The sequence below is a fragment of the Takifugu rubripes genome, chromosome 21 (genome assembly GCF_901000725.2).
Source record: "Takifugu rubripes chromosome 21, fTakRub1.2, whole genome shotgun sequence".
NCBI classification, from domain to species: Eukaryota; Metazoa; Chordata; class Actinopteri; order Tetraodontiformes; family Tetraodontidae; genus Takifugu; species Takifugu rubripes.
In genome coordinates, this window is record NC_042305.1 from 8210022 (window position 1) to 8226032 (window position 16011).

The 16011-nt window shown below is 47.2% G+C and overlaps 1 protein-coding gene across 1 annotated transcript in view; it reads right to left on the bottom strand.

The window, feature by feature from the left end:
- Positions 1-15104, bottom strand: part of galnt9 (polypeptide N-acetylgalactosaminyltransferase 9) — a 53374-nt gene extending 38270 nt beyond the window's left edge. The window contains exons 1-2 of the mRNA XM_003974548.2: positions 13914-15104; positions 6507-6687 (exon numbers count right to left, since the gene is read on the bottom strand). Of these exons, the coding sequence (XP_003974597.1) occupies positions 6507-6687; positions 13914-14154 (422 nt within the window). The 5' untranslated portion in view covers positions 14155-15104. The remainder of the gene's footprint in view (positions 1-6506; positions 6688-13913) is intronic.
- Between the last annotated feature and the right edge of the window lie 907 nt (positions 15105-16011).

The window sequence follows — 16011 nt, forward strand, 5'->3', positions numbered from 1 at the left end:
ACCCTCTCCTGCCGCTCCTGAAGAAACAGAATACCTGGATTCAAGGGGTTCTTAGAGATTATTCATTAAACTTGGAGGATTAAACAGTGGATTTAGCCTCATCCTCGTATGTTCAACCTCTGGGCCACTGGGGAGCTAAGAGCAGATCCTCTTAGAGGAATGAAGGAGAAAAGCGGAATGTAAAATTGACGAACGGGGGAAAGCAAAGATGAGGGACACTCACTGAGTTCAGTCAGACAGAAACTGTAGGTGCCCACTGTTAGCATGTAACTAATGAGTTGTTGGGTCAATAAAGTGCATTTTCACTCTGCTGGAGGTCAAGCCAATAAGTCCACCTGATTAAGGTTCAAAGATCTTGGCTGCCCCTGCTGGTGGGACCCCATAGCTGCAACAGAAAGCCTACTCCTCCATGATTTGAGCAGGACTTGAAAGAAAATCAGTCTTGAAAATGGCTCTAGGTATCCAAGGTATCCATCATATCTATACAGGCTATACAGCTCCTCAAGGTAGGTTTTCTGATTTCACACACACAACAGTGTTCGAATTAAGGTCGGTTTTCTGTGTGCGCTACCGTAAACGCATTTTGCTTGGAGAAAACCTGCTCATTGCTCTTTCTCCCATGCTGTGAGCCATCTGAACTCTACTGGTTTCCAGTGCGCTGATACCCCAGTGAACCTGGAATGTCAGCTTGAGTCAGCAGCATGGTTGGGGTCAGGCCACGGGGGGACGGCTGCAGCAGATGGAGCCCAGCACGGTGCTGAAATTCCACCCTCCCCACTCCTCAGCAGAGGTTTCTGTATGTGTGCGCACATGCGTGTGAGGCGCACGTTAGCAATTTCTCACCTTCCGTCAACAAGCATTGGCAGGGGATAATGTAACACAACTCAACAGATGGTGGCATAATTACATATGATATTGTACAGTAATTACTTGCCACCTCTCAATGAGAATGTGTTAAGAACATTTCTAAAATTATTCTCGCAGCTGAGCAGCATCTTCATGATGTAGCGCCGAATCCCATTTAAACTCGGTTGAGGAGCCTTGTTTCCTGGGAACAGACAGTTAGCTGGAACTGCAGGAGCATTATTATCTTAGCTACTATATACTAAACCTTCCAATATGTTTTATGCGCGTGGGGGTGGATGTGAGTGGTGCACTATGGTAACTATCTATCCTCAGTTTTTGTTTCGTCAGGAAGCGCAGATATGCTGTTCATCTTTATTTATGTTAACTATGTCCTACAAGTACCTGCGAACCATTCAAACATCATTAATTTCACGCCTAACGAAATGGCTTCTAGCAGTGATGTATCGGACCCCTTAGTCTTGTGCCTATAGTCTCGCAGACCCAGTAAGCGTCTGCGTGTGCGGAACTGAGAGCTTAATTTCCTGCATCGCTATCAATCACGTGCATTGGTGCAGCCCACATGTGTTTGACAGGCGAGGCAATAAAAGGAAAAGTAAAGCAGAGTGTTTATGATGGAGCGTGGCGTATACGTCGGGCTATACTCTAAACCCCGCTGTGGCTCGCTATTCATCAGGAAAAAGTGTTGTGATTGATAACCCCTCTGCTGCATCATCTCCATCCCTCTCTGCACATTTATGCTCCCCTTCGGTAACTCTTTTGTTCTCCCTCGCAGCTTCCTGTAAGGCCGCTCTCAAGCAGCATCGCCAGGTTTATAAATACAATAAAGTAGCTGGCGGAGAGACGAGGAAGAGATCCAACCACGACACAATTTATGTATATTGATTCTGTTTTGGGGAGGATCACAGGCCCATTTGGGTTACGGCTCCATGTGTTTTCAGCTCTTGGGGTTGAGCGTTGGGACCTGCATGCAGATTTACATGCATGATGATGAGTTTGGATGCGTGCAGTTCTCAGCTCACGTGAAGTGTGTTCCTCAATCAAAGCGCACACCTGTGGGTTCTGTTGCTTAGCTTCCAAATGCAAGCAGGCGCGTGGGGTGTAAAAATGCAGTCAGGGCTGACATTAGGAGCTGTTTTGTTTTTTTTTACAACTAATGGTCGTAATGGAGCTGTTTTTCACAATTACAGCTGACTTTCGAGTGTGTGGGAGTCCAGTCTGCAGTCCTGAGGCTGTGGTTTGGCTCCTTGGATTGGGTTCCAGTGGCTTCTGTGACACTGTTTCTGTGGTTGTGGTGTAGATGATCTTGTCAGAAGCCGCCTCATCATTTGCACTGAGGTATATTTCCAGTGCTGAAATCATTAAATGTTATAGTACTTCCATTCCCCTACGTGCTGAATTCAATTCCGGCCATCATTCGGCCTTAAATTTCCACCTGGATGCAGAAGAAAACGCTTGTAAAACTGTAACGGGATGAATGATTGACTCATCTGTGCCTAATGGGACTGCACTGGCTGGACAGTGCTCATAATTTGAACCGGAACAGGCTTTGACAGAAACAGCCTGCTAGATGAAGATGTATTCCACTCCCCACTCCCCCTCTCGCCTCCTCCGGCAGCTCGGAGCCCAGGCCCTTCCCTCTGACATTCTGCCCGCTGGCTGCTTTTATTTGCTGTGAGATTTCACATTAACCTCTTGGACCTCATGCCGTGCAGGTAACACCAAAGCAACTTTCCAATCCTCGCTGAAAGATAATGGTTTACCTTGTCATTTCTCTACCCTCCCCCCATCCAGGAGATAAACTCGAGCACTGGAAAGAGCAGCAATTTGTGGAGGGAGCTCCGGAACCAAGACCTTACGATCCCATTCCGTGCTATCAGACGCTCGGGAGATGAGGTAAGCCGGTTTTCTTCGGCCTCACACCCTGGTTATCACCCTCCCACAGGCTGACAAACACGGACCGAAGGGTCATTGGGAAAACTGATCATCTTCTCTGCTCCAGTTTGGGATTTGACAGCAGTTGCAAGAAAACATGTATCAAATCATTTGCAAAGTGACAACAGTGATGAAGGCGCGGCGAGAAGCAATTGAATCACAATTGGCTTGCGGGAGGGAAAAATTGAATAAGAAAATAACCGTTCGTGTCCAAAAGCGCTTTTTCTTGACAGACAAGGTGTATTTAGGATATTTCATTTCTTTGATGGCCATCAAATATGGAATCAACTCGCCTACCTGTCAATATTGTTTCCCCTCCAGCAGTAGCAAATAGCAGGCTCTGACTCGCCGTGAAATGGCGCCCTTAAGCCCTTTCAAATCGAGAATTGGAATCTTGGCAGATTTGCAGGTTTAGCGAGATATGAGAATTGTTCGGCAATAGCTTTAACGGTCATCAGAGCCCGTGAGGACTCCTGATCAATTACGAGCCCATTAAACGTGTCTGGATCCTGTATTAAGCCTCACTTCTGCAGCGCCATCTTCATTTCTTTACCCATAGGACATAATTATGGAAGCACAACTTGGAACCAGAAGCATTTCAGGCTTTCACCCATTTGCAGAAAACTGCAACAGCTACATTGATCCAAATGATCTATAACCTACGCTAGCAACCCAAGAGGAGCCAATTAATCTAATCAGGATCTGGTGTTTATTGAAGACATCAGATGGCAAATAAATGCGCTGTATGTTTGCTCTAGTTACTTCAGCATCAGTTACTAATGCCCATATTTTGGGTTAAATTTGGGAACGCGACACACCGCTGAGTAGTAGAGGTCTGATAGAGTTACATGGTGGTTTTGTGTAGACGTGCCACCATTGACTCAGCCACAAATTGAGATTCTGTGTCTTTGTATCAAAAATCTTCATTGTTCCTTCATCATTCCTTCATGTTAAGTAGATTCCACTAACATAGAAGATGTTACCCTCTGGTCTACCGACCCCCTCGGGTTATCTCTGCCCACTGGGAGTTATGGTAGGCTCTCGGTGTCCTCCCTGTGTCAAAGTTGTTGACATCTGTTCACATACAAGCGGAGCTTCTGCTGACTGAGGTCTTCCTCTTTGACTCCCACTTGTCTGTGTGTCTTTTGGTTTAACCTCTATTGCCTGGATGCTAATTGTTGCATTAATCAGTGCGTGATTGGGAAGTTTCTCTTGATCAGCTGGTAAACGTGGGTCATAGCAGCCTTCACGTCATCTTACATTTCTCTTACTCTCTGTCTGTGGTTGCAGGAGCTCAGTCCCAACCTATCAAACTATACATGCCAACATAAAGAGCAGATTCATCACATTATAAGTTAAAACACCTCTTTTAGCAGAATCCCACCCTTTTTAGTACCCTTTTCGCAGTTCTTTAACAGATTAAAGGCAGGAATTTCCTGGAACCTCACATTCCGGAGTTGCTCTCAGCTGATTTTATTAATTAGCAACCCCCACCATTTTTAACAGCACCCCCCTCCTCCCTGTTCCACCCCTGGAGCTCCGAACACACCCGGACTGAAACGAATTGTCATCCCCGCTAAAGTCCTCAGAAGAGCCTCCCGGCTGTCAGATATGCTCGCCGTGCTTCTGCCTGTCACCATTGTTCTTTGAAACTGTGTGAAATAAATGCTACTGGCAGCCCTGATTATCCCCCCACCCTCAATGCTGTCACTGTATCACTGCTGCGGTTGTGTGATATTTGGGTAAAAAGGGGCATTTAGGGTGCCAGGCCTCTGCAGCACAGCTCTAATCATTTCATCCACGTTCTTTCATGTTGGGATTAAGCGCATCTGAGGTTGTTTTCCACGAGCTGACCCACCATCATGGGTTCTTCTCAGACCCCACGGATAGAATGGCCACACTGCACTGACACAATTGGGAGCAGGACGGATGGAGCGAGTGAAAGAAATGAAAAGGATGATGCAGGGAGGAAGAAGGGAGCAGCGGAAATCTTCCCCAGGACAATTTTAATGAGTGAGAGGAGTTATGTCCCTGGCAGCTGCTGTTAGTGTTCATGTATAAAGGGTTAAATGCAAAGAGAGCGATGAAAGATTTCATTAAAACAGGGGTCATTTACAACACAATCTTTATGTTAAAGGAGCGGCAGATAGTGGCGCATAATCTCCTAATCTGCTGAATGTTTTACTCTTAAAACTGAAATTATTATTTATATAGTTTTATCATCTTCGGCAGTCCAAAAACCAACAAATATTTATTCCACAGGTGGTAAACCTGTATCTTTATAGCTAATATTACAATATCTACAATATCTCATCTTAGCTCGGTGTCTCTCTCTGTTTTATTCAGCAGAACTGGATTTTCTACAGATGCCGACGGTATATTTAAAACAAATCATAAGACGTGTGTTCTGCTGTTTTTCCGACATTGTTACATGATAACTTGCTGTGAATCAATAAAAATGAAATAAAATGGAGTAGACTCGCGCTCCCTCAGCTCTGCTCAGTTGCCATTTCAGTCTAGACGCAGGCCTCTTGCTATCAATATTAGAATAGATTTGACACGTGCTAATGCTAATCACAAATAAATGGTGAACATTAACTTGTTTATAAAAGTTTTAGGCAGAATATAATGGAATTGAATTTTAAAGCGTATTTAATTAGTCACCTCAAGGGTGATTAATCCTAAATTAACACACATTATAATGCTAGTTTTTAAATAATTTTGTTGATCTAGCCGAGGATCGTTAGCAGCATGCAAATAGCTTGAACACAGATATGCATAACGAGTTGGTCAGAGGGAAAATAATTTCTAGCTTCAATTAAAAACTTTTGCAACAATTAAACATATTCAGGGAAGTTTTTAATGATGGGTTGCCTTTGGCGACTAATTGCACAAATTAAATCAGTTGTTGCTTTGCTTGTTTTTGGGAACACAGCACAAGAACCAGAAAAATAGGATAAATTCAGGGTCCAATTTGATCAGAATCTATAATTACATTTAAAAAATAAGTTGTTAGTGCTCGTGTGCAGTGGTTATCAAAAGGGTCGCACGTGTTTGATATTCTGTTCTTCTCCACCAGGTTTGAATCAACATCCTCCACTCAGCCATCTATTAAGGTGAAACCAGAAAACGACAAGCAGATTTAGACGTTTTATCCAGCTCTCAGCAGAAGTCGCTAAAGTCTTTGCCAAAGAAGTCCTGAATAAATCTAGAGACACCAGGTAAATATACAACACAGCTCTTTAAGTTAAATACAGTGGAGTAAAAACCAAAGCTACGGGTTTTCTCTGTCTTAAGACATCTGAGAGCGGCTCATCCCTGGAGAGGCAGGAGAGGACGCAACAAAGTCAAGCAGCCTCGCTGACTGAGTGCATCCTGTTCTCGGCGGTGCCGGATGCTCTCTGGAATAAACATGTGGTCTCTTCCTCAGCTGTGTAATCCGCAGCACCTCTGAGCATCTTATCATCTCCAACTCACCTTTTATGAGTAATCAAGCAAAGAGCACGGTGCTGGAAAAAAAACCCTGCTTCTGATGGGAATGACACTTTCTTGGCATAACGTCCTGCCTCGGGACATGTACTTTCACAAAAATAGAACCGATCGGCTGCAGAGGGGATTAAACTGTCTAAAAACCATACAACCCTGCCAGCGGGGGGGATCAACGTGGTGCTAGAGCTAAAAAAAAACAGAGCTATAGGTGGACGTACTTTTTAGGCCTGTAGTCGGGGATGCTGCGGTCCAGAGAGATGCGATCGCTGAGCTGAGCATTGTAGCCGTATTCCTCGTATTTCCCTTCAGCGTCCCGGCTGTCTTCTCCCAAAGTGGCGGGAGCCCCACCTTGTCCGAGTCCTCCGGGTCCCTCGACAAGCCCCATGGGTTTAGCCAAACCTGAAATGACACAACAGAAGCCTACTTTTAGTTTTGGAGCTCTGGCTTCTTAAAAATAAAAATAAAAAGATAGCAGAAATAGGAACCGAAGGATGGGGGGGGGAGATTTGACTTGGCATCGTGGCCATTCTGGGACCCAACGGGATCCACCGGTGTAACCGTCCTCACACTGTCAGTGAGAACGTGCAGCCAGGCGGACACAGATGTGAGACAGGTGAGCGGAACAGAAGCTAAAAGATGCTCCAGCAGAGAGGGTCGACCCAGACCCAGCTGCCACAACACAGGACAACCCCCCCCCCCCCATAAAATCTGCCCTCTGTATTTTAAACTCCACGCTCGTTACCCACCACGTGCTTATTGACTCTCCGCACACGTGCAGCAGAGACGCTGCTGTGTTTAAAGCCGGCAGATGGAGACGATGCCAGCGAAGAACCGCATTCACGCAGGAGAGCACAGGTGCCAGCTACAGTTCAGGCTGATGATAAATGGAACCAGAGCAGGAGCAGCTGGTGCGTCTGCAGAACTCCAGAGGTCACCGTGTCGCTCTGCATTCTGCTAACCTGCTCGTTTTAAAACAAGGCCCCCTCTGTTAGGAGGGACGCGACGCGCTGCAGTGTAATAAAACACGCGTCATAAAAAGAAGCAGGGTGGCGAGGGAAACTGTCCGTTCAGCTCGACTCAGCAAAGCTGAAAAGCTGCTTTCTGGACTGACCGCGAGGACCCGCAGAGATCAAACCAGCCCAGGAAGGACAGACGGGTGCGTGCTGGGTCTGAGAGGAACGTTGGGTATTCCAGCGGTGACATGCTGTGACATTCAGTACGAGAGGTGCATCGCTGCGTCTGCTGACAATCTATGTGCAGGTAACAGCAAACCAGCTGAATTCCCAGCGGGAGGTGCGGCAGGGGGCCACAGCCACTCCCACCCCACCCCCACAGAGCTATTCCATATAGCTCAAGGTTGCCTCTCCTCTCCCGCTCACTGTCAGCTGTGGCATCTCAGGCAGCAGCAGGAACATGCAGATGGCTTCAAACGCTAGTTTTTTATGCTGTGACCTATTTGGTCTGTTCATAAAACACACTTTTACACCAACAGCTGCACTTTCAAAGTTTTAGAAGAGCAGTGGTGCACTCCCTGCCACGGTTTCATGATGTAGTTCAAGCTTGAAAGTCTACTTTTAAATAAAATCACCTGCTTTGGTGGGCGCCATTTTCTTTAGCTTCCTTGGTGTTCTGCAAAGAAACGCAGCTCCAGATTTAATAGGTTGGAGTTAAACTGCTGTCATCGGGTGTAAAAGGTCACACTTCCAGAGGTGTTTGCTTCTCTCCTTGGAAGATGGTGTAAAACTCCAAGATATGCTCATAATATGCAACATTAGCACCTTTTTGTATCCGAGGGCTTGATTAGCAGCAGAGCTTTATGCTATGTTCTTAAGCATTTGCACACGTTTCCAGTCTGGAATCTTCCATTTTCCAGTTCAGATTTCAAGGGAATTGTGAGGAAATGTCAGATGATTGTTTGCATATTCTGTAGAAGAACCCGCCTGAGTCAGTTCTTCAACAGATGGATGCACAGACAGCACGTAAACAACAGGCACCATTGAGTGTCTCAGCTCCGTGTCGGCCCCCCAGGAGCCGTGGGGTTTTCGCCATGTCTGGACGGCCTCAAAGCCTCCACTGCTGCTGGAGATTTCTAATTGCAGCTGAACGGCCACAAACCATCTCCTCCCGGAGCGGGATTTAGCCGCCCCCCCCCCCCCGTTCTGACTGATGCGGCGGCATTTCTGACAAGGGTGCACGTCACACGAGCCATCTGGCACAGAGGCCGCCATCCGGAGCTGGGGGCCCGGTCTGGAGGGGCCGCCTTGGAGGCAGGATGACGCCTGCCGAGTCTGTCTCCTTTTCCTTCCGCTTCCTCTGAGTGAAACTATTATGGGATGCGAGGGCACACTCAGAGTGATTCTGGGCAATTTCGTAAAACTTCCATTAATCTTTCATTTGTGAAGCTGTAATAAACTAAACTAAAGTAACTGATGTTCCAACGCAAGACTACAAATGATCCCTATAAAAACAGTGTTAAAAACACTTTTATTTATTACTTATTTACTTATTTTTCTGGTGGTTTTGGGGAAAAAAACACAATCAGTTTCAAGTCAAAGTGTACTTATTGTAGGTATTTAAATGTCAGCTACTTTTATTGCATCTTAGGAAAGGCCTGAGGTTTGCTCTTTTAAGCTCGTAAGAAGCAGAAAATCAAAACTTGGACTCCAGACAAACAGAAATAAAAGCTTTTAGTGATGAATCTCTAAAGGGCGTCTAAATTGTTGCCTTTCTGAGAGGAGCGGGGTCAACCTCGCGCTAATGCTGCCGGGAGCAAGAGGACAACCTATAGCTCTCGGAGATAGAATTGTACATCGCTGCGACGCTTGGGAAGGAAGCAAGTGAGCTCTTGGTCGACTGCAGCCTGTAACCATGGTGAGCCCACGCAAGGAGAAGAGAGCTTTCCTTCATGAGTCCTAAAGTGTCAGTGGCACTCCAGACGCCACATTAGCTTGATGCTACGTCTCTTTCTCCTCCTCAGTCAGTTTGAAGTAAATCTTTCAAACGCGGTGTCTGTCGTCATTCCAGACGCTCCATCTGTCTGGAAAAACCTCGACGGCAAACCCGCATCGGGTCGGAATTAAGCAGCACCCCTCCAGAAGCGGCGCGTGTGAGATTGAGATTGAGTCTGGGATTTAAGGACGACCTCCAGTTCTGATGAATGATGCAGGAGCGGGAGGGGATTTATGGGTGACCAAAGCGTGGCTGAGATGCAGCGCCGCTTCCAAATATTGATGATGAGATGGGAGGAAAAGAAGTGCTCCTGGAGAGGCATTCAAAGGCCGAAACACGCGGTGAAACATTAAAGGCCCTATCAACTCGCCGCGACGTCTAAAGGCAGCAGCTGCTGACGTGATGGAGCTGCAACCGCTGCCGTGCAACCACTCATTTGTGGTGTTTTAAAAGTTCTAAAAAAAGGAAAACCCTGTTCCTACAGCCTGTAAATAACACCTCTGTCTTCTGCTGTCTTTGTCTGGAACATGTCAAGTGCGTATTGGTGTGATGTCATGAGCGCCTGAGCAACCAGCCAGTTTTCCTCGCGATACGCCGCAAAACATCGAAGCAGGAAACCGAAATTTACAAACCTTGGATCAAAGACTGCGAGAACTTCCCACAAAATCTCAGTTTAGCAGCGAAACAATCAGGACGCATCCGCAAATATTTGCTTTTGGCTGAAAATTTCAAAGACGGGCATCTGCAACGCACCAATTATCAGAGAGGCCCGTGCGTGTGGAGCTCTGCTGTGGGTAAATCAGATCATTTAGTGTCTCTAATGGGATCACCAGCCAAAGCTGGGCAAGTGTAAATAAGACGAATGCTCACTTTGTGTGAAAAGGCCATTATTGTCAGAGGCTGACTGTCGGGTTAGCGGCGGAATTCATTATCCCGATTCCTCAAGACTGCACTGAATTGATTCTTATCCCTCTCTGAAACGGTTTTGTCGAACCCCAGCCCTCATCTCCGTGCCATTATTGGAATATATTTCATTTCATCCGGCTGAGACGCCGCGTCCCCACAGCAGCCGCCATTACGCGCCGCATAACGACGTCAAAACACAGGGCGATTCCTATCATTAAGATACCGGCGGAGCATAAAGCCTGTGTCAGCGCGGAAGAGAGACAGTGTGACATTTCTCATCAACTCTTTGCTCCAGCGAGCTTAGCATATAAACAGCACCGGATTCTCCGCTATAATTGGGCATTACAGATAAGAAGCATATCTGGCGCAGCAGCTGGGCCTGTGAGGCTGCCATCCCATCAGCACCTACGCATGGCTAGAAGGCCGAGGAGTGACATGCATGGCTGATGACAGTCCCGACAGGAGCGCGTGCTCAGGGACTACCACCTGACTCCTACAAGGTCAGAAGGACATTTTTCTTTCCCGAGAGTTCCCTGGATTACGGGAAAAATTCGATTTTACGTTTATTTCTGTGCGATAAAAACGACGCCGCTGCAGTCTGTCAGCGTAGCTATTTTTACGACGATGAGTTGCATTAAACTCCCCCCCCCCCCCACACACACACACACATCCCTGTGACAACTGCGCCGCATGTTTTGCAAACTGAAGCCGCGTTATCCTCATCAGAAACCGTCACATCAGGAAGAGTTGATGATTTAGTGAAACCCCGACAGGACTGGATCATCTGCATATTTGGATAAACGACACGGTTTCTCTCACAACTGGTCTCCAAGTGTCTCTAAAAATCTTTTTGGTGCTGTGATGCTATCTAGCTAGCTGAAACTTCTGTTCCAACACAACAGAACGCATCTCAACTGATTATCTCTTGAATATGTCACTGTAAAATATTTTATTCAAATGGAAAGAAGAAAATGGCTTTCTGGCCGGGACTGTGGTGGAGATCCAATCATTGTTTTTGAGCTGAATGATAAAACTGGTGCGAGGTCTTTTTATTTTAAAAAAAATGGAGCAAACATTCTCTTTCCCAGCAAAATTTAGACCATATCTCATGATAAGGGCTCGTTAAAAGGCGCTTTTGTAAATATAAATATGACAACGTAGGATTATCCAAGCAGAGACAAACTCTGGTGAGAGAGAAGGCGTTTGCTAGCATTAGCCCCGAGCTTCTGCCGCCAACGAGTCTGTGCTTAAGCCAAAATCACAGGTAACAACCGAAACGTGTCCATCTTAAATTGGGAGCGCATCAGCCTCTGAGCGTGGCTTAAATTGTTCATCTCTGTGTGTCCAAGCAACAACAGCAGCTCCTCTTGTGTGTTGCCTTCAGTTAATCGCGGGTTCAGCGGGAAAGTCGGAGTGAGGAGGTATAAGCTGGTTCTAATGGAGTACTCAAGGTCAAAATGCTGCTTCATAAGCTTGCTAACAAGCTTAAAGCCCCACTCATCTGATTACCCAAAGACAGCAGCGTCCACGTAGCGCGACAGCGCCGCTGATAACCGTAATTTGCCTCAGTACCGAGCAGCCCGGAAGCATCCCGGCTGTTGTTTTCTTACCGGGACGATCTGGTCACCATTCATCAGAGGACCATAAAAAGGAATTCTGAGACTTGTTTATGCCCTTCAAATCTAATTGGACCTTTGCTGCAGCTCTCGTGGCACGCCAATGGTAGGCAATAAACAACAAAGGAAATGGGCAATTACTTCATATCGCTGCCGGACATGGTAATGGTTATTGGCACTCAGAGGCCTGCTCCTGCCGTATTATTCCCAGTGGCCACAGAACATGTCGGGATATGAAGGTGTGATTAAGTGCCAGTGAAGAGTCACGACGTGGCAGCTTCCCTCCATCATATGGAGTGCAGCTGATTCCTTTTTTCATGTCAAATAGAGGCGAGTCAAATGTTGCAGATTAAAAACTGGAAAGTGAAACTGGAAAGTGGATCTCGCCGTCCGAGACCGGGGAAACACATCAGGGCACCTTCTCAGACTTTCAGCTCCAAGAAAACTCTTAGCTTGAGAACTCGAACTGCACGTTCTCCACATGTGAAAGTGTATTTCTCAACTTTTTGGGCTAATGAGACACTTCTGAGAGTCTTTTTTAATGACGCTGCTATGAGGACAACAGTTTTGGCTGTTGATTTAGCGTTTTTAGAGTTAAAACAAGCTTAATAATAATAATAATTGCATCCAAAACGGACACAATGGGAAGCGATGTGAATACTTTAAGCATCATGCATCTACTGCACTTAGCTATTGTTTCAGTGTCTAAAGGATAAACAGAACTGTGGGTTTGCATCCCTCACCAGTGATACTCTGGGGTTCTGTGATGATTTTTAAACAATTCCGTGTCTCTAAGTGACCGCGGGATGCACTAAAGTTTTCTGGGGGGGACCGTGCCTGTTAGCTGGATGCCAGAGCCCATGCATAACTCAAAGTGACAGTGCGACCCTTTAAATAGCTGCCCGAGCTCAGGCAAAATACTAATATCATGGTAGTCCAAGGTTTGGAGCAGTGTAACTATGGCAACGCAGGCCCCTTTTGGAAAACATGCTCCCGTATCTTGCATTCACTCACAATTCCATTCAAAATGTTCTTTTTAATCAAGGCTGAAGGTACAAATCTGCGCCCTCTGCTGGTGGACTGTGCACCCTACATCAACAGAGACTAAACCGCCTTTAACACAAAGAGAACACCGAAGACAAAGAGAACACACAGAAATAGAACCAGAGACTGTCCTTGCCCACAGAGCAGAAGTCCTCCACTAACAGTCTGCAATCTTTCAGTGCCATGACTGGCTGATGACCAGGAGGTTTTTGGTTTTTGTTTCAGGCAGTGAAAAGGCAGAATGAGAGGTTCTGTTACAAACCTTCCCTCAGAATACATTAATTAATATCTCAATCAACACTCCTGCATTAAAGGTGCATGTGTGATGTTTCTGTACAGCCCTGAGGATGTGCTGATGTGCACCTCCTGCATGGCAGAGAGAGAAGGATGGCTAATTATGGCCTTGAAATCCTGATACTTTTTAAATAAAATGCTGTCGCTTCATAAAGGTGTCTGTCTTAATTACAATAATCATATACTGGGATGTCTATGATGACTAACTAATCCATCATCATTTAACCTCCACCCACCCTCCGCTCGGGTCAGCGGCGGTGCAGGAGCCTTGAAAGCTACTTTATGTGTCATTAACGGTCGTGATTGTGAGATTTTTTGTCACGTGTAAGCCAAACTGATTCGAAAGATTGCTACTGAGGAGACCAAATCCTCCCAGCGGAATAATGGCCGTGTAATGAAATACAAGTCTGTCAGCCTCTTCTTCAAAACTCTGACTGCTTGTTAAATCTGATCTGTTCCACCAAACGCTGCCTCGGGTGAGACAAATTACATCCGTGTGCAGATCTGTGCACATCAGCAGTCAAAGGCACAGAGTTTGACAGGAACCAGCGATGGAGAGGAAAAGTGGCGTTAAAGAAACCGCCCAGCAAATATAGAATATCTCTACACTGTAAAAGATCAGTTTGCTTGTTCACTGGTTAGCACTTCAGAGGCTGCAGACCTTAATCCTATCTCATGGGGGAGAGGAGGCTTATAGAAATGAGGCTGAGAGTTGTGCACGAGTGTGCATGCTGCACGTCAGAGAATGAATAGTGTCCTGGTGATGACCCCAGCTTTTGCCAAAGTTTGAGCTGCTGATGTGAAGCTGCTGCCTACCGTTGAGTTGGTTGTAGACCACATCCTCCAGCCTCTCCAGCCTCTGGAGGATGGACTGCCTGTCCACTAAGTTGGAAACTTTTCCGTTCCTGGCTCTTAGTCTCTGGTCGGAGATGCGCCCGATCTGGATCAGCTCCTCGGAGCGGTCCTGGATCCTGCAGTAGACTGAGAACAGGATAATCCCCACGAACACCAGGATGTTGACGGTCAGCAAAGTTTTGATTTTGCGTGCCACAGCCATGGAAGAAGGATTGGGGCTGGACTCCAGTCAAGCCCAGAAGCTGCCCGCGTGCGGTGGCCTGCTTTGCCGCCTTATTCCCGGGGCGTGCGGGGGTTGGATTTGTGCGCGGTGGAGGGAAGGTCAGCCTGCCAGAGGTCCTGAAGGAGACCCGTTCAGCACCTCGGACAGCTCGGCAGCCTGTTCGCGCCTCTTCAGCGGGGCGGCGCGGGCGTCACATGGAGGATCGGAGCGCTGCTGACGCGTTTAGCCGACACGGAGCTGCACACGCTGGCTTCAGCTACATACTACGAGCCGAAACGACGCTGTGGACAGCAACATTCAGATGCAACGCATCTCTCCCCAGCAACGGGACAAGCCGCCAGTTCCTTAGCCCCAGTAAACGAGCTCCATCTTCCATAAAATGCGCTGAAATAATCGCTCGCATCGACTCATCCTGCTGCCTCCGCGTAGCTCTGACATCCCCTCTCACAGAGGCGGTGTGGTCACTGGATGCGTCCCGCTCTGTCCGGAAAATATGTGCATGCTTCATAAACAAGGCGGCGTTTGGCGTCTCTCTCCCCCCTCTCTGCGTCGCTCCCCTTCTCGCTCTCTTTCTCGCCCCTCTCGTCCAGCCTTGCTGTCAGCCGTCACTCCATAGCTGCTGTTGGCTTCGAGCACCGTGAAGATCAGCGTGAGCTAAGAGCAGATCTGCCCTCGTCTGTGGTGGCAGAGAAGATGCAGGAGGACTCTGGCATACTGTCTCCCCTCTCCTCCCCTCTCAGGGAGAAGCAGCCGCCGCTGCGTCCTGACGTTTGGAGGCACAATCATGAATATTCAAGAGCCGAGTTGGCCTCGGAGGGCAAGATAAACACCAGAGAAGCCTTCTGATAACCGTGAACAATCTCTGATCTCACGTACTGAGGGTAAAAGCTTAAAGGTCGGTGCCTCCGCATGTCGGCTTTAGGTTTGAATGTCAGTATTACGCAACTGCCCCGCCACAAGTGCACGGCAACCTCGGGACTGTAATCCCTTTTTCCCCCCTACGCGAATCTCATCCCATCAACTCCACCGACTAAACAAGCTCCTCTGAATTTTAATATTTCATAACAGAAGTCATTAGGTTCAGCTTCCATCCGCCTGACATTACAAGTAACCCCGCGTTTCACGTCTTAACCAAGAGCAAAAAAAAACCCACTGAATTATTCCCATGACACAAAATAAAACCTTTTCCAGATCAGACCCAGATGACAAAAAGTTAATCAAGCAAAGTCCAAACACTGGATCCCCCCCTGCTGCTGCACCCTCACCTCATTTCCATTTCCAAATGAGTTATTGCTGAAGTAAATCACGCAGGGGGAATTGGGCCTGGCTGTGGAGCCGTCCTCCATTACACAAACACAGAAATGGAGGCGCATTTGATTGATTCCACCTCCATCCCACCAGTGAAGACCTCTTTCTATCATGTTTGGGCTCCAGCTTCACTGTAATCCAATATCTTGGTAAGTGTCATTTGTATTGATGGGCTGTCCATGCCTTTGATAGGGGGGGGACGCCCACCTGCATATATCAGGCCTCTTTAAAGGCCTGATGCTGCCTAAGCTTTTATCTTTGGCTCACATGTAGAAAAAACAGCCTGATCGTCTACAATGCTGTTCCATCTGAATACGGAGTGACCTTTAGATGCAGCTTTATTGAGACGTTGAGTTTGGGGTCTGCAGAAACAGGCAGCCTGCGAAGCGCTCCGTTGTGATGAGACCTCAGCGCGCTTGTTCACGCAGCAGCTCTGAAGGCCCGGCAACCTGTACGCGGACACGTGGGGGTGCACAGAGGAGCTCCAATCACATTAACCTGCCTCAACCTCTCTTATTCCACTCAGCT